Raw genomic sequence first — 27,820 nt, 5'->3', positions numbered from 1 at the left:
TCACAGAAGTCTGTTTTGTTTTCATTTGACGTGGGAGCTCTAAACGAAGAGTGCACGTGGAGAATGACCCCTCCCCCAATACAACTCAGATTGCTCTGCGCATGCGCGAATCTTGCTTCTTGGGCGCGCCAGAAAAATTTTTCCGGATGGCACCTGACTACTTGCTGTTACTGCTCGTGCGGCGAACAGCCACACTTTTAAGCAGCCAGAAGAGGGAGACGGCACTGCTCATATGCGGATTCAGCGCTGCGCATGCGCACGAGCCCGATGGCAACTACTCCTTGCGTATTCTGGCAACTGCGCAAACGGACCAAAGATAATCACTGATCTACGTTGTGCATCATTTTGATTGGTTTTCCTCTCTACTGTTACGACGTGAGACGCTGACGCCATTTGTGTTGCTTTGGCAAGTGGGTTTTTGTGTGAATTTGGAAAGGGGTTCCAAGTTATATTACAAGTATGACAGGTAATAACACAGTGTATCATTTTTTTTCTTTACACACGTTTATGTACGGAATAGTTTTTGAGAAGACAGGAAAGTTGATGCGGCGTCAAGGCGTTGTTCTTCCCCGATAAAAGATCATTACTTATGAAAGTCAGTTTGCCGACCCGTAATACATACCTCTTTCCAGAGCCGTATGGACGTTTTCATTATAGACCGGAGTTGAGGCAGCTTTCTACTTCCTCAGTGTTACTGCTCTGTGGGTGTGAACAGGAAATTTGGTAATTGCTAGGCGACCTAAACTAGGAAGCCATGTTTGAAACTAAATGCAGGAGAAAATTTGGTTACGTGTATTCGTGGATGTTCACTATTGTAATATGACAAATAATGAATTTCCGTTGCATCAGATGTTTTTATTCTTTTAGTGTGGCTTACTCTAGTTTGAATCCTCGTGAAAAAAAGGGGCTGGGGATAGCGGGAGGAAGAGTAGTAGTCTGTTTTAATGCGATTGAGACGAAGCGCAACTGAAATGTAAAATTGAATGTAGCGTTCCCACTTTTGCTTCTGGTGGATTTTTTTGGGGAGGGGGAGGAGAAATAATGCCTGTTGTACGTACTATCTAACTTATTTCTCCTATATTCTCTCTGCCATTTGGACTCAGTTGTGGTGATTAACTACATTCCTGATCCAAATCTAAAATCGTAGGCCTTTCCTTATGGAGGTGCCTATTCGAATTGTGTAGTGACTAACTTGCATGTTGTTCGCTAAGGTAGTGTTAATTAGATTTTTAAGTAACGTTTGAGATGCACATGGGGAATTTTTTAAATTGATGTTGGGCTACTAAGTAAGCCGTAATAAAAAGAAAACTAATAGCAAAGTTTATATATCTGATTTAGCTGTTTATTTAATATCCACTCCTAACTTCACCCATAGGATATCGTCACACGATTTTACCTACTACTGCTTGGAATGCTTCAGTAGATACTGTGAAATTTTGACTGTTGAATTTTACATGTAAATTCAGTTTAAAACAATAATTCATTGATTAAATTCTTAGTGTAAGTTAATTTGCAGGTAGGGCATTAACAGCTTATCCATGAACAGTAATATGTATATGCTGATGGATTAGTCGTCAAACACATTTTCAGTGAGTGGTGGAATATAGTACACAAGGTGGACCCTATTTTAAACACTGACAAACAACAATGATGTACTTTGGAAATTATGTACAGGAAGGTAATGAGGTAGAAATTTTCTATCTGGTACACTGTATAGTAGGCAATTCTTTTGCTATTTCAGTGTCGTTGACAATATCGCACACTAGCCAGTTTAATGGCCACAGGTAATACTGTTGTAGTACAGGATTACAAAGGAGCTACCAACAAAGACATTACTAAGTGAGCTGGATTTTATATGAAGACCGAAGTCAGATATCGTTAGTACTGTTACAGTAGTGATTTGATTTTAGTTTTTCCTTTTTAACTACTTCCATGTCCTTTTTATATAATTTTCTTCTGTCTTTATCAGAACACAGTTTCCCAGCCTTTAATCTCTCAAATATTTTGTCTCCTGCCATCCTCTTCAAATGTTATGTCTGACTTATTGTGTAGTCTGTTATATTTCGTGACACCTTTCCATTGTGAAAGTTCCTGTTCATGATTGTTTCATATTTTCTAATGCTCTGCTTCCCTCATCACCCCTTAGATGTATCTGATTTTTCTCATATAGAATGTAGCTGTAGCTAGTAAACGACATGTATTAACTCTGTTCTGATTGGTGCCTTATGACTATCAGTTTTGCGGTGATGTATATTTTATTAGTTGAGGAATAGAACCCCATGGGCTATATTTCACTGACATCTTAATATTATTTGTGTTAAATATGCTGGCCTTGCATTTTATAGCTGCTGATCTGATCTGTGTGTTTGAAACTGATAGTGAAAACTATTAGTTTGTTTTTAGGTTATTTGCATGTGTTTCTCTTTGATGTCCACACGCATTCATTGTAGGATCTACTTTTTTTTTTTTTTTTTTTTTAGAGTAGTTGCAGTGTTAAACCTATACTGAAGCTGGCCAAATTACATACCTCAAAGCATCTTCCAATAACAAAGATGCTACATTGTGCTGGAGCAGGATGGGATGTAAAGCTAACATAAAATATGTTTAATCATAGAAATAAAGTAAATTTTAATATAAATCTGTTGGGGATTACAGAAGTGTCAAATTCCACCTGTTACTTTGATCCATGACATCAGTATGGCAGAAATGGCTATACTAAGCGCCTCCAATATGGCTCCTATAATGTCCCTACATACAAGGCAACAAGCACGAAAATATGTATAAATTGGACAATAACATCTCCCTCCAAAAATACAATCAAACTAACAGGATGACTGTGGGAAATTGGAGGTTTTAGGGTGGGGATAAGTTAAATATAACAGTAAAAACACACACCAAGATCCCAAAACACACAAAAAGATGAACTAAAAAACTTCCCTTGGAGTATATAGGTCAATCACAGCTGACGATGCCAAAACCTACAGCAAAAACCCTGAAAATTGGAATCTGACATTTTCATTGACCTACAGCAAATACTATGGAAATTGGGATCGTTAAACATTCAAAGTTCTGACACAAAGAATACTTTATGAAGCCTTCTGAATCTTCAGTTGTGGCAAAAAGTATGAATTATCGTAGTTGTGACACCTAGGTGTAGTGTACATTTGTCACATGGCAATTACATTGGCAGTGCCTTCTGCATGGTCTCATGGAAGTTTATAATAGAATTCAGTTAAGTTGTTATTAGGTTACCCTGGAATATTATGATCACACTCAGAGAGAATTCATACCACTTTTACAGATATGTGGGAAATTTTCATTGCATAAAAGTCTTGTGTTACAGATCTAATCATTGGCTACCTCACCATTCTCTCATTGGCTACTTTTAACTTGATGCCAGCTTAACAAACCAGCGTGTATTATTCTTTTTAACTGAGTTTGTGTTATCGGTGATTGCCCATATGTGTAAAAGTGCTATAAACACAGTCTAACCTCACACTGTGTGGGAGATGAGACTGGCTGTAAGGGATTCTTCTGGCCCCAGCACCCTATTTTTGCAGTGTCAAGTTAAACTGCATGTACCATTTATGTTTGAGCAATAGCTGTAGCTATAGTCGTAATAAGAACTGTTTTGTGTGTGAGGATGCCATGGTTTGATTTACATAGTACTTAAAAAATAAATTTCTTGTTACAGATATCAGGACTTCCAGCACACCTCCGGTAAGTTCTGATATAAATAATGAACACACTGTACTTCTAAGAAGTACATCAGTTTTGTAGTTCCATTGTTGTTGTGGTTTAATGTAATCCGGATGTGTTGATCCAGTCATGACTGTCAATTAATAATAAATGACGGAACTTGCTATATGAATAGTTCTTTTTATGTGACATTGGTTGTCAGTTCCAAACATAAGAATAGTCGTAGGCACGAGCAATGGTGGTAGAGTTTAGGCTAATTTTACACACCTAATTCACACATTCTGAGACAGCCTATGACTGTTCAGTAGTGTTGCGAGTGCTCTTCTGTAAATGCTGTAAGTAATACTACCATTGTATATGATTGCAGGAAGTTATTTAGTGAATTTTATTCCACTTGTGATTTGTCATGGCTTTTGATGGTGGTAGGTAACAAATTCTACACCAGCAACCAAGAGAGTTAATTTGCAGGACACACACGTTCATCAAGCACAGAGCACATTCCACGACTGTCGCTTGAAGCGGGCAACAGTGCAATCCCCCTTCCCCACCCTTGTCTCAACCTGCACGAACCACCATTGTTCATGGATTGGGCTAGTGACCTGCCATCTTAGGTGTGTTTAACAGAATTTGCTGTTGGGCTTCATTGGTTATCTTTTTATGTGGCTGTGTAGGTACTAGAGAACACTTACATTTTTGTATAATTTGTAAATACGTGGATCTGTTACCTTTTTATGCCTCAGTTTCTGTAGTGTACTTGAGATCTCCAGACTCACACTAATAGCTCCTCTTTTCCTGTTGGTCTTCATGAAGTTTTAAAGTTACTTGCTTCTCTTCTCATTTTCACTTATTCATCACACACTTTGCACCAGTCAATTTATTGCAATAGATTTGTAGTGCTCTATGTTGCTTTCTTTTGGTGCCTTGCCCAAAATTTTTACAACATAGTATCTTTTCTACAGATAGTGTAGTATCACAATACAGTGTAAAATTATGTATCTTATGTCAGCTTGCATGCATCGGTTATGCTGCCTGTCCTGTTGTCTTCACAAAATTCATCCTGTGCCATTTAGTCAGCCTATATATCACTTCCTCTGAGTAGTCTCAGCCCTGTTCCTGCTGTCCCTCCTGATAATACTTCCATCCATCCTGGAAGTCATGCTACATACCACAAATCTGGGTGCCACTATCTCATTATTCTGTTGGATGAACCTAGTGACATCGGACACACATGTTGATTTCCTGGAGGTAATTTTTGCTCTCCAGAACTGTAATGCTTGTCTTTTACACCTCCGTACTTTTCTACTTCAGTGAAGAATTTGGCTATATAGCTTATTCTACTTGCTTACCTTTTGTAGGTCTTCCATACAGTAGGTTGATATCTTAAAACTTTCAGAGTTGGCAGGGTTTGTGACGTGGGTTAGATTATGGCATTAATTCTTTCTATACTTTGTGTCTAATTGTTGTATATATTTAATGCTTTCAGTGTCTCGTCACACCTAAATTCTCCTAGAAATCTCATCTCATTGAACTACACCTTTAAAATTTCTATTGTCTTAAGTCTCAAAGTTCCAATTTCACAGAGTTGAGATGATTGTGCTTACTTAGAGGTCGCCATCATAGCTGTTACGGTCACTAGGGCCGTATCCAGTTGGAGCTCTTAGACAATCCACAACTCTTTTGAGGCAGGTGGAACAACTTGTGTACCACCACCCTCCTCGCTTAAATGCATGGTGGTACAGAAAACACACCACTTAATTGTGAAGTTCTGACACATCCAGCATAAAGATGTGTGTGATAACCACCTGTTGTCTGTAATGTTGGTAGTTCCCACTATGACCAAAGTGGTTAGTAATAGCATTGCTCCAAGTAGACAGTCTATGGTGATATATCCCACAGTGAGCACTGTATTCTTGGTCTGTCCGGTGTGTAATTGCTTCTGTTTTATGAGGTATATTGGTGATTACAGGTGAGAAAATGGCTTCTATACATTCATAGTCACTGTAGCATTAATGGTTTTTAGATATATGCTACAGAAGACAATTATTTCATGACTAACTCTGAGTTTAAAACTTGTACCACATGCATCACTGTCACTGTTAGATGCTATGTGGAATGTCAAGTATTGTTAGCAGTTTTTGCAGTAAAATTGCATGAAAAATTAATGAACTTCACATATGTGCTTTGAGATATTGCCATACATTTCACTTTATAGTGAATCAGTGTAGGGAAAAAATAAAAGATAAGATATATACTCCAAGCTGAAATACCTTCATGTAGTTATCAAAGGAGATCAACATAGGAAATTTTCAAGAAGAGTTGAAGGTTGTATCTTCTCATACTTGATTCATGTGAATATTGTGAATGCCTTTGTACTTCACAAGAAACTGAAGCTTGATACATTGATGATGAAGTTTTGGAGCGAAGTGGCCAGAAGTCTTCTGAGCGGCACACTGGTTGCTTCAAGGAATGATGTCAGGTGCATCAGTAGTCAGTCCAATGCAGATTAGCAGAAAGTATACTTGTGTGTTTAAAAGTGTGAGAGCAGAAAGTCCAGTACATCTGCTGCTATGAACTACATGATGAATGTGTGCAAATTCAAGCACCAAAGAAAAGCAGATAAGAACAATATGGATATGTAGCATGTGCCAGGTACCTCTCTGCTTATGAAAAATATTTTGCTTCCAAGTCTACCATGCTATTTGATGAATTAAATGTGGCAGGTTTCTCATTCCTGCAAGACTAAATATTCCATCCAGTACTTCCACTTGAAGAGTGACGGTATCCATAATGTACAACCGTTGTTTTTTGAAAATCATCATACTGTCTGTTCACATTCTCCATCTAATGTAATTGTATTACATTTCATCATTTTTTATAAAATTGTTCAACAAATAGAAGTCTTGTGCAATAGGAGTCAAAATTCCTCATATCCCTGTGCATGAAAGCACCAAACTTGTGTGCATGATCTTTTTGGGTGGATGTTAGGCTCACTGCAATGATATTTTTCCATGACATCACTGTGATGTGTACATGCCCAGTTTCTACCATTGGGAACATCTGTCAGCTTTTGTGCCCATGTCAAGTTCTGATAAATAAGGACCAGGTGAACATCAGCCATACCAGGGTGCTGATGACCTTGATGTTGAGTGCCCCTAACCGCAAATAATCATCTGCTGTACCATGATTTTGTTGATGCAACACTGCCACCTAGGGGACATTTTTATAATTAGCAGTTTTCTGATTTGTACCAAATATAGTATGGAAGTCACATCTGATATATTCCATGCTGTGACTGAATGATTCTTGCAAATAATGTGACAGGTTGCTGTTTTCAGTAACTAGTTTTCCCAGCCATGAAGGTAATACATGGCTAAGCACTTAAAGTTCATTTCAGAAATGCTGACTGCAAGTACAGAATAATTTTGTGTGCCTGATTAGTATTAATAAAAACTTATTTATAGCTTGTGTACCAGTGGGTAAGTCGTATCTTCACTCATCTTATTTGACTTGATCAGTTTATTGAATTCATTTTAATTGATCTAGTTATTCATTTCAGGACTGCATGCATTACATAATGCTGTCTAGTTAAGCATACATAATTATAACTATTTTGTGTAACAGAGTAATAAATGTAGTATTGCCATAATACTGTAAGGTATAAGCCATATCACTTCAGTCAGGGGTGTTGTCTTCATAGTCTTGGCTGCTGTATCTCTGTAACAGTTCTAGATATTTTGTTAGGATTTTTTTATTTGAAAGATGATTGCTTTATGATTACAGTGGTATCCTCCATTTGGACATATCTGTTAAAATCCTTTTACTGTTGCCTTTTGAATTTTTTTATAATTTACAGATTTTTTTTTTTTTTTTTTTTTTTTTTTTTTTTTTTTTTTTCTTCCAAAATGCCAATCCAGAATAGTTAAATTTTTTCCTGTTGATTAATACCTTGTACTGTATTCTATGTAAAGGGGAGCTTCTGCTTTTAAGTTAAACAAGTTTTATTTTTTAAAAAATATTATTTTCTGACTTTCAAGGGAAATGTATGTCTTCACTGAAGTTGTTTCTTACTAGTTTGTTTGTTACAATTTTTATTTCTGTTGTCTTTGTTGCTCATATTTCTTAGCACTTTCTTTGTTGCAGATATTTTTTTAACTTTTTTTGTAGTTACTTGTCAGTTTGTCACAGTTGTTCCTTGCAGGATTCTGTATTGTAGTTATTCAGTGCTAATGTGTTTACTCAAGAGGCTTCTAAGAAATCTGAGACTATCCAGTGAGTTTTGTGTTTTGTGAGGAATTTGCCAGTTGTCACTGCAGTGTGTTTTGTGAAAAGGATTTTTTGAAATGTCTTCTGACTGTGGCCACTGGAGAGTGAAGCGTGCTGACTATTTGCATATCCATAAAATAGTGATATATAAGACGAAAAAAAGACCTTGTTCAGGTTGGGAATAAGTGTTCTGATTTGAAGACTTTTGTTTCAAAGTGAAGATGTTTCCAGTGATGTCCAGTCACGACTTTTTGTGTTGTAAATGTTTTGACAGAATAACAACATTGATAGTATCTGAACAAGATGAAGCTTCCCATGGTGCAGATGATGAAGATTTTGCATAAAGAGAGGAAGAATTACGTACCCTGAATCAGTCAGCTACAGCGGTAGGTAGGTGTGAGTCCTGTTAAGAAACCGAGGTCAGTGAAGTTGAGTCATAAACTCTATGCATGAATAAATTACTAAAGCTATGGATGAAAACATTACAGCAAAACTAACCACTCTTCACAGTAGAAATTCCATCTTCAGAAGAAATTAACCAAATCACTCTTGCACCCCTTGCCAGGAATTTTTCACAAATATTAGTTCAGCTGTTGAATAATGTGTCTCCTACAGTGAAAAGATTCAAGTTTTAACTATTATTCCAGAGACATTTTCAAAGAAAACAATTTTGAACCATGTTCCATTAATATCAAAGTACATGGTAGACAAATCAAGAAATGAGAGGTCTGTAAATAAAAGGAGTCTTTGGAAGACCAGATCGCTATTATGGTCATCCTGTAGGAGCAGCTCAAGTTAAAATAGTGCAGTCATTTTATCTGGAAAATAAATGGGACTTCTCGCCAGAGTGCCAACAAAAAACACCATAACTGCAGCAGTTGAAGGTCAAAAAGTTGCGAAAGTGATGAGGTACATGACTCGCAGTATTAAAGAAACTTTTGCAGTTTATAAGAGCAACTGTACAACTTCACATATCGGAAGATCAAAATTTTAAGCACTGTGGCCTAAGTGGGTTGTTCCACACCCACCTAGAGATGTCTGTCTGTGTGTACTGTGCAAATTTTGAACTTTGTGTGGTAACTTTGAAGAACTTACTGGAGCACTTGACATGACACCTTGGTTGGGCGTATGAAGCCCTTAGTTGTCTGTGATGTAAAGTGAGAGACTAGTTTGTTTCAAGAATGTAGTGACTGCCCTGGAAAGGGAGGACTGTTTTTACAGACACTTTGCCTGGAAGACATAGCAGATAACTCTGCAGAAATTACATTTGCGACATGGGAGGAAAATAAACTATTTAAGGAAACTGTTGCTTTTGACAGTTTCATTGATGAACTTGGTAAATGGTCAGTGAAAGTAGTAACACGCCAGCATCTGAAGAAATTGCAACGCCAACACAGTGTGGAAGTGAAACACTGTGTACAGGCTTGAAGAACTATGTTCAGTGCTTCACTGTCATTTTGCCGAGAACTGGTCTGTAATTCTCCCACAAGAAGTAAAAGGGTATCATTGGAGTAATGAACAGGTTTCAGTTTTTATGGGAGTGACATATTTTTCAAAACAAGATCACAAGTGTTGCAGTTGTTAAGTGATGACACAGGACATGACTCAGCACATGCTTTGCTGGAAATGCAAAAAATTCTTCAACTGCAGACAGGCAGAGAAGATCATCGTTATAACTGGTGGTGCTCTGTCATTTAAAAAATCGTTACCAGCTGTTTGAATTGAGTAAGTTGCTTGTGTCAACTGACTGGGTACACAGTGCTACTGGTCACAGAAAGGGGCCTTGCAATGGTGTAGGAGGTCTGCTGAAGCACCATGCTACAAAACATAATCTTTACAGACCAGATACAGCTGTGATTCAGAATGCTGAGGATTGAGGATTTTACCATAGTTGTGAAATCCACAGCCCTCATTCTTTTGTCCAAAGATGAAATCGAAGAATTCTGTGAGCAGAAAAAAGAAGAATGGTCCAAACAAACTACTGTGAAAGGAATCCAGAAGACATTTTTGGACTCATGGTTATGGGCGATGTCATATTGCACGCACTGGAAAGAGCAGGAAAGGAGAAATTTCGTTCTTTCATCCAACACCTCAGAAACAGCAGGATAATATTCAGATTCACAACCTGAGAATGGGGATGTTTGTGATGGGTGTCTTTGACTGTGACTGGTGGATTATGAGTTAAACGAAATTGTAGTGAACTTTATGCTATCACATGGACCAGTTGCTGCATATAGGTTTCCAGCTAAAGGACAGCAACGCCATCAGTGCTCAATTCCTGTTCACAATGTTTTGAAGATTGTAAGTGCTCCAGTTCCTAGTGGTTCAACAGGAAGGCATCACTCTACATCAAAGGAAAATACGGAAGCAGTGGGAACATTTTTAGTTCATTGACTGACTAATTTCAGTACAAAACAGCACACAGAAGTTGTATAAATAGTCTTTGGACCTTTCACATACATTTTGGAACCATTTAAAATGTTTGAAAAATGAGTCTCTTTTTCATCTTTCAAAACTAAAATTATTTAAAATATAAATAAGACTAGGTTTTTATTTTTATGAACCTGTTATGTGATATCGTGGTAGCAAAACTGGTTTTGTGTATGGCAAAAATTTCAATTGTTTATGAAACCTGTTCAACCTAAAAGGGGAAGCTCTCCTTTTCAGGGAATGTAGAACTATATGGTACTAATCAATAAGAAAAAATCAATATTTTATGGATTGGCATTTCTGGAAAAAAGAATTTTCCACAAATTATAAAAAAAGTTCAGAATGTAAAAATCTGTAAAAGAACTTTGACAGGTAAGTCCAGTGGAGAATTTTTTTGTAATCATAAAGCAATTATCTTTCAAATAAAAAAACAATGAAATATCTAGAACTGTTCCGGGGATATAGCATTTTAAATTTTTTCCAAAATTCGCATCTTCAAAATAGTACACCCAACGTCATCTTTGGAGGGCTGTATCTCGGAGCAGAAATTTTTTTGGAGAAAACAAAAAAGTGTGTTCCTTACTTAGTCCTTCATTCTAATATATCCTAAATTCAGTAACATCAGAGACTATCAAGGTAAGATTTTTTCCTAGCCTGCCTTAATTGATACGGACTATGCTGTAAAAAGATAAGTGGAGGATTGTTGTGTCTGTGGTAATAATTTTTGCACACAAATTTCAGCAGCAACTCATTGTATCTTCAGTTAATGCATTCATTGCAGTTTTGGAAACCATTGCTGTGTTTTCTATCTTTGAAAGTGAGAACCTGCCAACTTCATACTCATTATTTACAAATGTGTTACGAAAAGTAGTCTACAATAACCACTCCAGTGGTAAAAGTATGCTGATCGTGAAAGTATGTTCTAATTTGTGCAAAAAATTACAATTAACTATGAAAAAAATGCCTTACTTTGCTCTTGAAAGTAACTGAAAGAGTGAGACAAGCAACAGCAGGGACATTCATGTACAGCACCATGTTTAATTTGTAAATTATTGATAATGATAATTTGTTCCTGGCAGTGACCACTCTTACATGTACTTATCGAATATTACAAGAAACACTTCTGTTAATTTAATGAGGCCCAAAATCTTTTAAAAGTGAACACTGAAAATAATAATAAATATTCTGGAAATTCCAAGAAAATTGCAAGAGAAGTTTTGTATGTCTATTATGTGTCTGTGCAAAGGTGCTGGACATTAGACGGTTTGTGGTGGTCAAGTGATCAGCGTTCAGGCTTCGTGAGAGGAATATGTATGAGGCGAAGGTCCAACTTCTGCTCAAACTTAATAATTAATTTTTTTATCACTTGTATCATTACTTAATTTATAATGTTTGAGGTTATGTAACGGTAAAAACCACAGCTGTTTGCATGAAGTTTTGTTTTCCGTGTCTGTATGACAGATACCATCCTTCAACATGTGATGTCGAGATTACATCTGAAGAATAATTGTACATTACTCTTGTGGTTTGGCACATTGTGACTAACTACATTACTGACTGTGAAAAACATCATTTGCATTATTATTTATCACAGTTTGAGATTGGCTTTCCAAGCCCGTCCTGAAAATTTAGTTACAAATAGTAAATAGTCAAATAACATATGAAACTCACTACAACATCATGAAAATGCACATGGGTTTTCTTTATTTTATTACCTCTCAAATGCTGTATAAATTAAGTAGCGCGACCAGTGATGAAAAGAATATAGATTAAAAAATAAGTGTTTGTGGAATTCGAATAGTCGCTTCGTGCACGACCCTCTTACAAAGCACAAATGCTAACTGTTTGGCTACAGTGACTTCTTACGTATGGCAGCTTTGCACAAATACATCAGTTACATAATGGATGGTTAAAACTTCTCTTATGATTTTCTTGGAATTGTCAGAGTAATGCACATAACTACTTGCACATTATATTGTTTTTATGCCCTACTAAAAGTGTACAAAGTTTGAAGCAAGTCTGTGATCCCAACATTGTGAGGCCCCATTGTTATACTCTGTTCATCATAATTATAAACCTGATGTAAACATTACACCATGCATTCTTCTGTGTTTTCTTGACTCACATTGGATTTCGTTTCACGTGTGGCGGAAGCCAAGCTGTGACCAGTACAGTCAAGTACGATCATAGGGATACATTTTATGCTGAGTTACACACATATAGACTGAGTGATAATGTGCGAGACAACAGGTTTACAGCACTGGTTAACCAGCAGTCCAACTAACCTGCAATGATGTGCGCAGTTGCAATTCAGATGTAAAAAGAGATGGGTGAAGAAACAATATAGCTTCAAATGTTATTTAATTTTTAAAGAGAATGGAATAATATTCGGCAAAAGTGCAGCACTACCATGCAATTTAAATTACGAGATGGAGGTGTTTCAAATTGAACGAGAAAAAATTTGACACAGGCGAGGCTTGAATCAGTGAACCATGAAATGTAGTGAGGTGTCAAATTGTCAAACTACTACGCTACCGATTTAGCTATAAATTGCCGGCCAGAGTGGCCGAATGGTTCTAGGCGCTTCATTCTGGAACCACGCGTCCACTACGGTCACAGGCTTGAATCCTGCCTCGGGCATGGATGTGTGTGATGTCCCTAGGTTAGTTAGTTTTAAGTAATTCTAAGTCTAGGGGACTGATGACCTCAGACGTCCCATAGTGCTCAGAGCCATTTGGACCATTTCACTATAAACCAAATGTGCAGCTGTTCAGTATCTAATACAGTCCCTCAGAAAACTTCAAAGCCAATTATCTCTCTAAATTTATGACAAACATAAAGAACTACCTATTTCTCGGTACTTTGTAACCGTGCTCCACACACTTGTTTCACTAAGGAACAGGAAGCTGCCTTAGACATTTTCATATTGCTGTATTAACAGCGTGACAATCGGAGCATAACAGTGCAGAGGCTGCGACTGGTTAAGATTTTGGAATAAAAACTAAACAGCTGAAGGATGATTAAGAAAATCGTTTACAACTGTTAATACGTTTGAATATCTTGAAGTTTCATTTAACGTAACTTAGTAATAATATATCTAATACTATGTAGGACTTCTTTCCAAGAGCGTAACACCAACAATGTAGGCATGCTACGGCTTCTGACCAATCATGGGGTTTGTCTTTGTTTACATCAGATACACATCTGCTCAGTATGCTGCTGTGAACACACACAACTTGTAACAGATCCTCGATGTGCTGGTGTTTTTAAACAGAGGATATTTGTAGGTCATAATCCTATAAGGTATCTCTTTCTTCTCAGTTCATATGACCATGAAAGTCTATAAATATCCGAAGTGGTTAGAACTGGGCATGTACACCTCATAATGATGGTACAGATGTTTCACTGTGATGATCCTAATGTCTCCCAATCTTCCTGGCTTGAATCTCATTTATTCTTTTGTTACTGAGCCCCCCCCCCCCTCTTTTTTCTGACAATTTATGCTTGAAATAGCTATGTAACTTCTGGAAAATCATGTCAGATGAGCCTGAAAAGGTTTGAAAACTGGTTTGTGGAATGGGTAAATAACTATATCAAAAAAGTGACTGGTGGCAGTTTTATGTATTTAACAATCACAGGTTCTGGAACATCCATACTGGGTAAGCTCGATCTTTAATTTTTTACAATTACAGCATACAATTTTCAGGGTTCATTTAATATATATTCCAAAATCAGATTGCCATAGTTAAATTTAGGGCATTGAAAACTTATAAGATTATAAATTTTGGCTGAACACCAGTGTTTGTTTGTAGTGTTGCTTGAAGTCAAGGTTTGGTTGGAAGGTAATAATTTGGTTTAGAGTTGAAGCCAAAGAATGTGTTACATAGGAAATGGTAACAGATCGATCTGATGCAAATCCTGATGTCTTCATTTTGTCATATTTATCACAATCTGTCATATCTGATGCACTTTTCATATTAAAAACTGAAATTACGGGGTAAATTCAGAAGTTACACAGAACAACGGAAAAGTCTTTGAGAATTTTGATGCGTATTATATATGTATTTGTGTTGTATGTAAACTATACATAAACTATGAAAAATATATGGGGTGGGGCCTCCACATAACTTGTACCATTGCCTATGAAAGGTATGTTAGCCATACTTCAAAACTCCATGGTGAGATATGAAATGGTGTTGCTATGTTTTCGCTTTTACCTTTTCTTATAACCATCTCCAATTCTTGGTATTTATACAGTTCAGATGAGATGAACTTACTGTTAACAGCTTGTATCCTGCTGCCTCAGTACCCACCAAAGCTTTTTATAATTTGTTTTCAGTTCTTGGTCAACAGATGTTTGTTAGCAACTTAGGCCTGTAGCTGTGTGCACTATCCATTGGCCTTTTTTGAAAATAGAGTAGCCTGTATCTGTTCCCAATTAGTATATATACTTCTTTGCCCCCACCCCCCCCCCAGTGACACTCAATAAATTGTTTCTAGAAAGGGAGTAAGTTGTTCTGCATAATTTGTATATTATTGACCATGTTATGCTTCTGGAAAAAAGAAATATGCTATTGTTATGAGAGTGAAGGCTGGACTTGCACTTTCACATGGCACTGTGGACATAGAAAGGGGACTCCCATTATGAGGGACCATCTTGAATGCATAAACTGCAGATATGTAGAAAAAACAGTGGATTCTCATTTGACTGCAAGAGGGGATGCTATGGTGCATGTTTTAGAGGCTATGTCAAAACATTTTTTCAAAGAAACAAAAACAAAATGTTTTTTCAAGAAATTTTGTGTTTGTTTTATTCTGAAAATGGCATTGTACAGCTGCACTTTAAAGCTGTTTCTAGTTTGATATATTTCTACCAAATAAGAGCATTTTAGTATTACAATAAAATGCAACAATTTACCTGATTATTTTTTTGTTATTGTATGTAATGTTGTAGTAGTTTTGTACGTTAAGAGATGGGTGGCTGTGGGGAGGATGGAGGCCAGATTAAAAAAAAAAAAAGCTTTTGATCCTTCTTTCCTAGTCAGGAACTAGTCAGTATTGTTGGTTTATGTCCAAATCAGGAAAGTTGGCTTTTGTAATGAAATTGTTCAGTAATTTTAGTCTTAGGTTTGTTTTCCATCCCTGTCTCTATTAATACCATTTAAGCACTCAGCTGACAATCATAGTACCATGTTTTGCAGTCATGTACAGAAAACAGAATTAAATATTTTGATCTTTTTTCTGTCATGTTCTGATGGTAATATGGTTGATGATTGTAACTGCAAAGATAACTTTGATACATACCCTGAATATCTTAAAGATGAAAATTTCTTAGTGTGCTTTGAACAACAGTTTTTCAGGTCTTTTGCCTGAAGTCACTTTTTAACCATTGACTGATTTGTCAGTCTCCTTAGAAGGTAAAGTGTCTTACATTTACAAATGTTATTTGCTATTCTCATTTCTACTTTTGTTTCAGAAAACAAAAATATTTGTGGGCCGTTTGCCAGAACATGCTCAGGTTCAAGAGTTAAGAGCTCTCTTTGAACAGTATGGTGTAGTTACTGAATGTGACATCCTGAACAGGTATGGGTTTGTGCACATGAAAACGGAGGAAATGGCTGCAGCTGCTATTGAAGCTCTAAACAATGCTGAATTCATGGGTGTTCAGATTAGTGTGGAGGTAATTCATTTGTTTCTTACATGATAAATATAATTAAGTTTGTAGACACTAATTTCACTACTGCACTTTCAGCAATCTACAGGGAAAAAAAGTGGCAGAGGGGGAGGCTACAGAGGGGGTTTTGGACCAATGCGTGGTCGAGGTAGTTTCAGAGGAATGGGACGAGCAACTCCTTACATGAGGGATTCAAGAGAGTTTGAAAGACGACCCGGTATGGCACCACCACCTAGCATGAGGAATGGCTTTTATGAGGGCTATGAACGTGGTTATGATAATTACTATCCTTCACATGGTCCTCCACCCATGATAAGTCCGAGGGAAAGGTACGTGTGGTTATAGTATAGTGTTAGTTGCTCTGTAATATACTTGGTCTGTTTCTTTAAATATATCATTGATGGTAAATAATTAACCTGGTCACATACTAATTTCAGGGAAGCAGAGAGGAGGTCATACCCAGACATGATGCGTGCACCATATGAACGACGTTCTTTCTCTGAAATGGGTAGTCCATATGAACGAACTAGTCTTCCACCGGTTGCATCATTTGAGCGTCGCAGTGAATATGGTGCTGCAAGATTGGGCTCAGACATGTATCGCAGGCGTACCCCTCCTCCTTCATCAGGATATGGAAGTTCAGGGTAAGATAACTTTTCTTTTAGCTCATGCTGTTTGTAAAATGAGTTTTGAAATAGAGATCATCTGATTTCACTTAAAATTGATCATTTTTGTGTAAACTGTCATTGTTCGTTGAAAGGATATGTATATGAAAGTGGAGTTGTTTCAAAGTAGACAGCTGAATCTGTTAGTGATAAATTTTGAACTCTCAGTTTGTTAATTTCTCTTTGACACTGCCACCTGTATTGCACCATCTCTGTCATATAAAAATTTGTGTGCGCGCGCGCGTGCGCACATGAACCACATTATTTCTAGCAAAGTTCCATTTAGTGCTTTACGGTAGTATGTGCAACAAAGCAGTAAATTTTATTTTTTCCATTGCTTAAGGATCTTTAATTTTATGCTGGCTACCTTCAAATATTTTCATAGTGTTTGAGTCATTCATGTGAACTGAACTGCAATGACTGTTGTTAAAATATATTATTTTATCTGTCTCCACAGGTACGATCGTGACGAAATGGATCCTTATGGAGCCCCAAGCAGACGGTAAGTTGATGCATCAAAGAAAAATTAGATTGCAGAGCTTGACACATCACTGCAAAGTGTTCACTTGTTTTTGCTGGTGTCATTGTCATCTCAGAATGTCAGATGCCAGAGCAATTTTTTTATCAGTAACAAATTGTAAAATCATTTCTTTTGAAATTTTATTTTGGGCGGTCTGTTACTAACATGCAATATTAACCGAGGAATTTGCTCAGGCGGAAGACAGTTTGTTGGGGGCATGTTTTGGCTGCACTTTGTTCTGTGTTCACTATCTGTTTGTTTACATTTTTGTGTTAGGCTCTTGTGGTATGTGTTTCATCATAGAAAGCCATGTAAGTTATTTTTGTGCTTCATTGGTGTTTTGTTGAAAGTGGAATGGTAGCAGCTGTTTGATATTCAGTGTTGTTGTTTTCACTTTTTGAGAGTCATAGGGGGAGATTCTGTTTTGAAACTCACAAATCAAATTCCTTACAGTAGTGTAAGTTATTTGTGACTAAATGAAACAGCCGTTAGCAAAATCATCAGAAATTATCGGGAGTAGTGCAGTGTTTCCTGTTGAAACTTTGAACTGATTGTAACCAATTTAAAGATTTCACAGAAAATCTGGTTAAGTTCTTGTAATGGGAGAGAAATCAGTTTAGTTAATTGTAATTCTCTTACACTACTGAAGTGAAATGAAGTTCTGAATAGAATGTGGCCACTTCCGGTAAAGTTCAGTTGCACTGCCATCTCACCTGATCAGTTAATACCCCAACTTACCAAGCAAGCCACTTTCTTCTGTTTTGAATTAATGCTTCATCTTAGTTTCTTTACTATTGTGGTAATATCTTCAGATTAAGTTGGTCAGATGGACTTTATTTTTGGTTTCATGTAAAAGTATTTTTTAGACTTTCCTAGTTGCATTGCTTGTGACTGGATAATTCAAAACATTTGTAATTCAATTTTAAATTTTGGGAGCTTTAGTTGTAAGTGAATTTTATAATTGCAGGTGTTCCTTTTCTTCTGAATAATGTATGGAATAGTTGTAGGCATTTCCTGTAAAACTACTCTATAAAAAGATAAAGTTGCTTGCTATGTTGCTCTTATAAAAAGAAATTTATTAATATTATTATTCAGAATTTGTGCAAGACTGGAACCCAAATCCAGATTTCCTGCTTTTCACAAGCTGTAGCTGTAACTATTAGGCCAAGTTATTTGAGCTTGAGTGCCTAGTGACAGGCAGCTGGATGCTCACAGGTATAGGTGGGCAGGAATGGGCAATTGGGTTGCTGGGCTGTAGCCTATGTGACTGTACTGCACTGGCCTAGTGCTCATAGATAGATGATCAAGAAGCTGTCACATGTGCAGAAAGTCTGCAATACGCCCACCTGTCTGATCCCCCATACTAGGTACACCTGCCTGGGGGTTAAGGGTTGCCAGGAGGTACCTTCAACTTGTGGGATAGTGTTTTAAAAGTGTGCATTAGGTATCTGAGCAAGGCTTCAGGATTAACTCACTTTCAGTGTCACTTAATTTTTCCATCTGTGTTTGCTGAACACTTCTACCAGAGGTTCTTATAGTATATGTAGGAATAAAGCCGTTGGGAACCAAGTCTATTGGGCACCATGGATTACACTGCCACAAGGAATATGTTTGTTGAATTATAGTCACAGTGTCTTGGTGTGCCCAAGTTTTCTCTTGCCACTACATATTAAGTTTCAGGTTCATTACATCTGAATAGTTTGCACTGGTATCATTTCATTTCTTGCGTCATCATTGATTTTCTCCATTGATCCCTTCATTTCATTTCACTTCAGTACATTTGATTAAGTAAAGAAAAAAGGGCACGCTGTCTTCATGATACTAAAAATGCCAATGGTTTGAGACGGAGTAAAGTTATTTTGTAACAAATTGTTGCAAATATTGCATTATATTTGAGAGAAAGATTTCTCCCTTTCCAAGAATTTTTCAGGTGAGTTGATACTTGGTGATTAGCTTTGGGCTTTGAACTATAACCAATTAATATATTATTTGTTTAGTATTTCGCTATTCATTCTGGAAATGATTCATTTTATTATTATTATTATTATTATTATTATTATTATTATTTGGAGAGAATTTTCTCAGGCAACTCCCCTGGCAATGGCGGAATAACAGCTAACGATATAACCCATAAAAAACGAATGTTGACATAAGGTTAAAAATAAGATATGCATTTGTCGTGAATGTAGCTTTCAAGGTGTGCGTATTATTGCAGTCAATGTGAAAACACTTCCCTAAAATATATTTTTGAAGCTAATGAATAAAAGTGAAGAAATAACAAAAACAGTAATAGTTCATTTGCCCTGACAAAGTAAGGTAGAGAAGTAGCTAAATGCGGAAAAGATTTTTTAGTGACAAATGGCAAAACAGACTTGATTCATTTAAGTGTTAGCCACATTAAAACAGTCAGCAACCTGAAGTAGTTACCAATTTGCACACAATAACTAGCATTACATTTTTTCTAAAACTAATGTTAGGTAAACTATTTCAGCGAGTTGGGTTTACTGCTTCCATTCCTCTTTCAGTCTAGTGCAGAACTTAAGAATGGTTTGAAGCAAAGATCATCAAAATTACTGTGATACTTAAGTGCTGGGCAGTGCCTGGATTGTTAGACAGAACATTCCAGGTGGACCTTATTGTTAATGTAATTTTATTTTTGAGAAATTGTGTATGTATAAAATGCTCTGAATTATATATATGTAAACATATGAGTGACACACTTGCCCCTTCACATGCTGTCATGGTACATGAACGTGTGTACCGTAGCCTGTGAAAAAAGGTTACAAGCGAGATATGTAATTGCAGTAACAGGTTTGCGTCTTCTTGTTGTGTCGTAGCTACCCTGCACCGTCACCTCTCGATCGTGACTTGCCGCCGCCACGCCGATACTAGATGCTCCCGAATATCAGGCGAATGTGTACGTCGTGTTGCTGTTGCGATAAAACAGCGAGAAGTGCGGACGGCGCTCGGATGGTGGCAGCGATACAATTCACGACAGGCGTACGGAGACGACACCCCTTTTTGCAACTTCGCTTTCATTCGTATAATTTAGCGTAGGACTTATGCTTAATAGAAAATGACTAAACCAAGCAATGAGTGCAATTAATTTAAGTCTTCGGATGCAAGCTGTAGCTGTGGCGTTCAAAATCTGATACATCGTAGGTGTGTACTTCAGGGGTAAACGGGTAGCTTACACAGTTATCGTCAGTTTGAAACTGAACAGGACGTAGGGAGTTATTTCTCACGAAACCATGTAAATATTTCACGTTCGTTTCACTAAATTGTGAAAGTCTATGAAGATTGAATCGTTCTGTACCTTTTTTAAAGTCATATTCGTAGTGATTACCTTTATGTTTTCGTGAATTTTACGTGCGAATCTTTAAGTGTAGGAACCATAGATATTCCTTTCGAGTACTGCAATTTTAAATGTAGTAGTGTCCTGTCTGTGCGATAAAACCATGCGATTCAGAAAGCGACTTTGTGTTTTGTTGTCCCACAAAAAAACTTTTTTGTATGTGTAAACAAAAACTGTAAGGAGACTACCACAATTGCAGATTGACAAGGGTTATTTAATATTTAATTTCAGAATATTATTTTGCCGTTCTGTGTAAACTGTTTTTAATACATGCGTCTGTACTGGGATGAAATAAAATTAAATAAATAAAGGTTTATCTTTTCCTTTATCCTCTTAAAACAAAACAAAAATACCTGTATTAGGAGTATTTGTAAGTTCTGTCTCAGGGAATGTTTTGACATTATAATGTTAATTAAGTAACAAGAGTGTGTAAAGAAATGGAGTGGTGTTGGTTAACAGGAATTGAGTGTTAACGGTTCCATGGTAAGTAGAATTTTTATTTATGAGTTTATAAAGTCTGCTTCCACATCACAATATTTCTCTTGTAGAATGGGGTTTATTTCAATGTTTTGCATGTTTTTGTGTTGTGACTGTTGACACTTTGCACTTGTGTGGAACAGCACCATTAAATTCTCATGCTTTGCAGTCCAGGTTTTCTGTTATGTGGGAAAAGGAATTTTTTCTTACACTTGGGAAGTTGTGGACATGTACATATACTTGTAGCACATCACAATATGACATGAACTATTAAGAGCACATTTTTTTAACTATTGGATTTATTCTCGTGTGCTCTTTTTAAAGGATTCACTTTAAATTTTATTCTCTAAGAGTATCCTCTATCAGTAATCTGTCTGTGTGAGGTCCCTAATTCTAATTTAAAAATGCATATTTCTGTTAAGCTTTGAATTAAGCCCAGATTGTAATATAATATTGTAAACATTCATGAAATTGGTTCTTTTTTAAACGTGGTAGAATGTTTGAAATGAATGGTTGGAACATTTTTTGCGACTTCAGTTGTGTGTTTTTAATTATTTAAAATTTTATATTTTTACTCTAGATGCTTGAGATAGAACTGTACTTGTAAGAACATAGGCTCTACAGCTAATAATTTTAAAACAAGTTTAATTCCAGAACTCTAAAGTAAGAATTCAGATCTTAAATTTGTGAGTAGCAGAGGTTGAATGAGGAAATGACAGTGAGTGAGAAATACATTTTAAAAATTTGTTCTGACATTAGATATACTCTTCTTAGAACATAGTTGTAGCAGCAGTCACTGCTATGGTGAAAGGAATAATTAATGAATACCTACCACAGTTTTCATTGATTGCATTAGCCAATAAGAGTTATGCGTCCCTTTAGTCACAGTGATTGCACTTTACTTCTACCACGTCATTCATTGATTACTTTTGTGTTTTTGTCCTCTGTTGTGAAACTACCTTATTTATCATGGCTGTGTGTGTGTGTGTGTGTGTGTGTGTGTGTGTGTGTGTGTGTGTGTGTGTGTGTGTTCTGCTGCATAGGTAAATCTGGATAGTTCAGGAATGGTTGTATTTTACGAATAAAATTGAACAATATTATGTCTTGAGATCCAATTCATACTTAATCCTTTGTGATAATTAAAATGTATAGGTTTTGCATTTAGCTTAATACACTTGTATGATACTAACGTAGTTCATTTTAAAGTTATTTTAAATGCAACTTCAAGATATTGTGAAGGAAATCAGTCACAGACTTGTGTCCAAAAGCTGCGCAACACACATTTTCAGCAGGTGTCTGAGGTCTGTCATAATTGTTCCATATTAATACAGTTGTAAATAATAAATTTTGAAGTGCATCAGGGGTCCAATATTTGGTAGAGCACGCCACACCACAACACTGTTTAAGATCATTTAAAGTTCAGGTATACATAATAGGTAGTGGTTACGTATGAGAGTGCTTGCCAGGTTTTGACTTGTGATGCCATGCTGCTGTTGATATACCCTCACCATTGCTGTTGATATACCCTCACCATTGTAGACCATCCAAGACATAGGAAGACTAGGGAGAGGGAAATTGATTGGGGACCAGAGAGAAATCAACTTAATTATTTCCCAGTTATTTTATTGTTTTTGGTCTGTTGAATATTTCCTGGACTCCTGTATTTGCTCATTGTTTTTGCTGGTCACCTTTTCCTTGCTTCTTGCTACCTCATCCTCTGTCCAGCTGGTTTTGTGTAATGTAACTGACCACTAGTTTCAGAGCAGTGTAGAGCAGTTTGTATCCTTATCCTGCTTGTTGCCTCTCCCTTTTTTTGTTACACATATGCAATTTCCTCTTCAACATTTCATCCGTTCCCACTTAATGATCCACGTATTATTAATTGTGTCATAGTGTGACACTAAAGAATGTTTGAGAAAACTACTATTTTGTTCTTACGTGTCACTCAGTTCATCTTGAAGACTGGTAGTGCCGGTCTTCCAATGTATTTATAAAAATTGATGTTATTTAGTGTAGCTGTAGTGTACGCAAATTTTGCTGTCATTACATTGATTAATTGCTGTTTATAGTTGCTCACTCTTTTCCTTTTTTATTGTGGTCTTCATGCAAATATTGGATCACGTAGCTAGTAGCATGAAATACCGTATTTACTCGAATCTAAGCCGCACTCGAATCTAAGCCGCACCTGAAAAGTGAGACTCGAAATAAAGAAAAAAAGTTTTCTCGAATCTAAACCGCACCTGAAATTTGAGACTCGAAATTCAAGGGGAGAGAAAAGTTTTAGGCCACACCTCCAAATCCAAACAAAGTTGGTCCATTGTAATATGAGACACAATTTAGGTCGAATGAATGACGATACAGCTACAATAGGTTCGAGTCGTAAGCTTAGCAGTTAAGCTTTACAAGGTAGCCATTGCTATGTGTCACGCGCTCTGTCCGTATTTATACGGGTACGTTTCCTTTTTCACGTGCTTCGTCTGGTTTGAATTGATTGTTTATTTTGCTTTGATCTGGTAAGTGCCGTTCTCTTTGTTATAGGTGTTTACGTCACTCTAAGCTGAAAATGCATTACCGTTCTGTGTCATGAGTTGTTTGTCGCATTCTGATAATGAGTGTTTACGGCCTGTACCCGCTCGCGGAATGGCTTGTTTTCGTGCGCGCTACCGCCGTTTACAATAAAAAAAGAGCGGAATCGATTCATAGCAAAACAATGGCAAGAGACTGCTATTTGTTGTTACTTACACTGCTGCTTTCTTTGATAATGATCAACAAGAACCAAATAATAGACTGCTTTTGGTAGAAGGCGTTCTGAACGAGAGTTTAGCGAAAATTTTTCTCCGTTTGAAACTCTTTGCAGACGCCTCTTTAGTACATTACCTTCTGCACAGAAATTAGTCATCTTAGATTTAAAAATCGAGTCAATTGCCGTGCTTCATTTCTGACTGTATCACTATTAGGCATAAGAATAATACGAATATAAACATGACATGATATGTATATTCTTCCGCGTTTGCTGTTGTCTTACCCTAGGAGGAGGAGGAGATTAGTGTTTAACGTCCCGTCGACAACGAGGTCATTAGAGACGGAGCGCAAGCTCGGGTGAGGGAAGGAAATCGGCCGTGCCCTTTCAAAGGAACCATCCCGGCATTTGCCTGAAAGGATTTAGGGAAATCACGGAAAACCTAAATCAGGATGGCCGGAGACGGGATTGAACCGTCGTCCTCCCGAATGCGAGTCCAGTGTGCTAACCACTGCGCCACCCCGCTCGGTCTCTTACCCTAGTTTCGTAGTTTATTAGGCAGACAGGATTTAAATGAGATAGCAGCAAACACGAAAGAATATACGACAAAACATTTATATTCGTATTATTCTTATGGCGAAGAGAATACTGTATGTGATTCACAATTCATAAAAGTTCCTATTAGCAACCATCTCTTCTCACAGGTAGGAAAAAATTCAGAACGTAGGGTTGACCATATTGACAAAACATCACAGTCTTGCCAGTCGGATTTTCGTAGTACATTCAACATTGAAACGCTGCTACATTCGAAGATGAACAATACGGAAACTCGGGGCGGATTAGAAGGCTCGTCTTCCACCCTTTTTTTTGTTTTAATTTATTTACTGACGCGGAGGTTTTGGCTCTAGTATTTATCTTTGTGCCGATAAAGCATGCCTATGCAGCGCTACATATATTCGACGATGGAAATCAGTTGTGGCGGCACCTACCAATATTTTTCATAACTTCCGCTTACTTTGCACTCGATTCTAAGCCGCAGGCCGTTTTTTGGATTACAAAAACCGGAAAAAAAGCGCGGCTTAGATTCGAGTAAATACGGTATGCCCTGCTTGTCTTTACTGATTATGCTTGTGTACTAGTCTTTAACTGCTGAATGAAGTATTGTTAAAAAATTATGAAATAGCTTCAAACCCGTCATCAGCTGTTATGAGTAAAATACAGGTTTTTGTTTGTTGTTGCACACACCAAGGCAGAACTGTTGTTAATTTAGAACTTAAGACATTCTGATTGATATTCGTTTAATGAATTAATTGTTTACTGTGATCATCAAAAGGCAGACAATGATTGACTTTCTTCCCTCAGTATAACACAGCTTTGTTTTGCAGGACTGATTTCACAACAGTTTTCTCTGAGCACAGTTAAAATTTCCATTTTTAAGCTTAGCTGCTGCAAACCTTCCTTCAGAAGAGGTACTGGCATTAATGATTATGAAAGTACAAAATTCTGAAGTAAGAATATACACAGGTCCGAAGGTAGCCTACCACTTGATTTTTAAGATGAAATGTTGTATGAATAATGGCACACAAGGAACTCAGATAATGCCAGTTTGCCAATTTTCGGTGCACGTATTCTCTCTCTCTCTCTCTCTCTCTCTCTCTCTCTCTCTCTCTCTCTCTCTCTCTCTCTCTCTCTCTCTCTCTCTGTGTGTGTGTGTGTGTGTGTGTGTGTGTGTGTGTGTGTGTGTGTGTGTGTGTGTGTGTGTGTGTGTGTGTGTTAATGGACTTTAGTTCTGCAGGAAAATGCAAATTTACTGCCCATCCATTACCTGAACCAGTGTTCTTCTCACTGCTCACAATCTCATAAGTGAGAGGTGGTAAGTCCTTCTTTCATTGTGAATGCATTATGTATTCATGCTACTGCTGTAGGCTGCAACGTGCATAAGAAAGGAAATAAAAATTTTGTGTCTCATTCTCTAAGATTGTGAAGATTTAACTGTTTACATAATAGAGGAGGAGGTGAGGCGATATTACATGCATTCTGGAGGACCGGTATTCATTATTTCACCCAGACTTAAAAGATTTACCTGTTCTGTCACTGACAGGAACAATGAAAAATAATGCTAGAAACATTTCATCTTTTAGACAAAGCGTTTTTCAGAAGTAGAAAACTCCCACACGTTCACCCAAGCACAAAAAATACACACATGGCCACCCTTTCCGGGTGCTGTGGTTTGACTGCGTGTGTGGTGAGCAGCAACCTAACATGCAGTAGATAGTGAGTAGTGGTGCTGCCTGTCGCCTGTCGGAGTTTGCAGGGACAAGGTAGGACTGCTAAATGCAGCGTTGGGAGGCTTCACTGGAAAAAGGTGGGGGGGGGGGGGGGGAGAGAAGAGGAGAGACCTATGTAGGTACGTTAGTGGGATAGATGCTTGTGATATTGGAGTGGGAGCAGGAAAAGGGATAGGTAGGTGGAAGACAGGGAATAGTGAAGGTTGAGGGCCAGGGGTTAGGGTAATGAAAATATCCTGTGTGGAGAATTCCCACCTGGTCAGTTAGAGAAGTTGGTGCTGGTGGGAAGAGGCAGATGACACACGCTGTGAATCTGTCATTAAAGTGAAGACCATTGTGTTTGATGGCATATTTAGCAACTGGTTGGTTCAGCTATCTGTTGGCCACAATTTGACATTGACTATTAATGTGGACAGATAACTTATTAGTTGCCATCCCAGTGTAGAATGTGGCATGATAGTTGCAGCTAAGTTGGTAGATCACATGGTTGTTTCCACAGCTGGCCCTGCCGTTCATGGGGTAGGAGATCAGTGTGTTTTCACATGTAGCCCTGAGATCACACCTGTGGGTCTATTGCAGGGGTGAGAGCCATGAGGGAAGAGATTGGGAGCAAGGGTGAAGTAAGGATGCACAAGGATATTGCTTAGATTGGATGGGCAGTAGAATATCAATGTTGGAGGGGTGGGGAGGATATTTCTCATCTCAAGGCAGCATAAAATAGTTGAAACCTTGGCAGAGAATGTAATGCAGTTGTTCCATTCCTGGGCGATACTGAGTGTTGAGAGGAGTGCACGTTTGCGACCAAAGGGTATGTGGGGGGTGATGGGTCATTGGTTAGACAAGACATGAGAGAGATGTTTCTGGACAAGATTTAAAGGATAATTTCAGTTTTTGAAGGCCTCAGCTAGATTCTTGGTAATTTGGAAAGGGACTGCTTCTCACTACCGATGTAACAGCCGTGGATGGCTAGGCTGTATGGTAGGAATTTCTTGGCCTGGAAAGGGCTGTAGCTGTCAAGTGGAGACACAGTTGGGGTTGGAAGGTTTGATGGGGACAGAAGTACTGATGAATCCTTCCTTGAGGTGGTAGACATCGAGGAAGGTGGTGTATTGGACTGAGGAGAAAAAAGTGAAGCAAATTGGGGAGAAGCTGATGAGGTTCTGGAGAAATCTTACATTTGCAGAAAGAACTGCCATCCATCATCTAAAAATTGATGCCAACTTTATATACAAAGACTCCAACTCTATCAGATCTCTCACCCTCCCCACCTTTTCCCTTCACCCCTATCTCACCCTCCCCACCTTTTCCCTTCACCCCTATCTCACCCTCCCCACCTTTTCCCTTCACCCCTATCTCACCCTCCCCACCTTTTCCCTTCACCCCTATCTCACCCTCCCCACCTTTCCCCTTCACCCCTATCTCACCCTCCCCACCTTTTCCCTTCACCCCTATCTCACCCTCCCCACCTTTCCCCTTCACCCCTATCTCACCCTCCCCACCTTTCCCCTTCACCCCTATCTCACCCTCCCCACCTTTCCCCTTCACCCCTATCTCACCCTCCCCACCTATCCCCTTCACCCCTATCTCACCCTCCCCACCTTTCCCCTTCACCCCTATCTCACCCTCCCCACCTTTCCCCTTCACCCCTATCTCACCCTCCCCACCTTTCCCCTTCACCCCTATCTCACCCTCCCCATCTTTCCCCTTCC

At 37.9% G+C, this 27,820-nt stretch overlaps 1 protein-coding gene across 1 annotated transcript in view; it reads left to right on the top strand.

Moving 5' to 3' along the window:
- The first annotated feature begins 311 nt into the window (after positions 1-311).
- Positions 312-27,820, top strand: part of LOC126175405 (RNA-binding protein 4.1-like) — a 91,848-nt gene continuing 64,339 nt past the window's right edge. The window contains exons 1-6 of the mRNA XM_049922202.1: positions 312-466; positions 3,695-3,720; positions 15,869-16,072; positions 16,145-16,395; positions 16,504-16,710; positions 17,189-17,233. Coding sequence (XP_049778159.1) covers positions 460-466; positions 3,695-3,720; positions 15,869-16,072; positions 16,145-16,395; positions 16,504-16,710; positions 17,189-17,233 — 740 coding nt within the window. The 5' untranslated portion in view covers positions 312-459. The remainder of the gene's footprint in view (positions 467-3,694; positions 3,721-15,868; positions 16,073-16,144; positions 16,396-16,503; positions 16,711-17,188; positions 17,234-27,820) is intronic.

Source organism: Schistocerca cancellata, chromosome 1 (genome assembly GCF_023864275.1).
Source record: "Schistocerca cancellata isolate TAMUIC-IGC-003103 chromosome 1, iqSchCanc2.1, whole genome shotgun sequence".
NCBI classification, from domain to species: Eukaryota; Metazoa; Arthropoda; class Insecta; order Orthoptera; family Acrididae; genus Schistocerca; species Schistocerca cancellata.
Note: the sequence above shows the minus strand (reverse complement) of the source record. Positions and strands in the feature narration are given on the sequence as shown.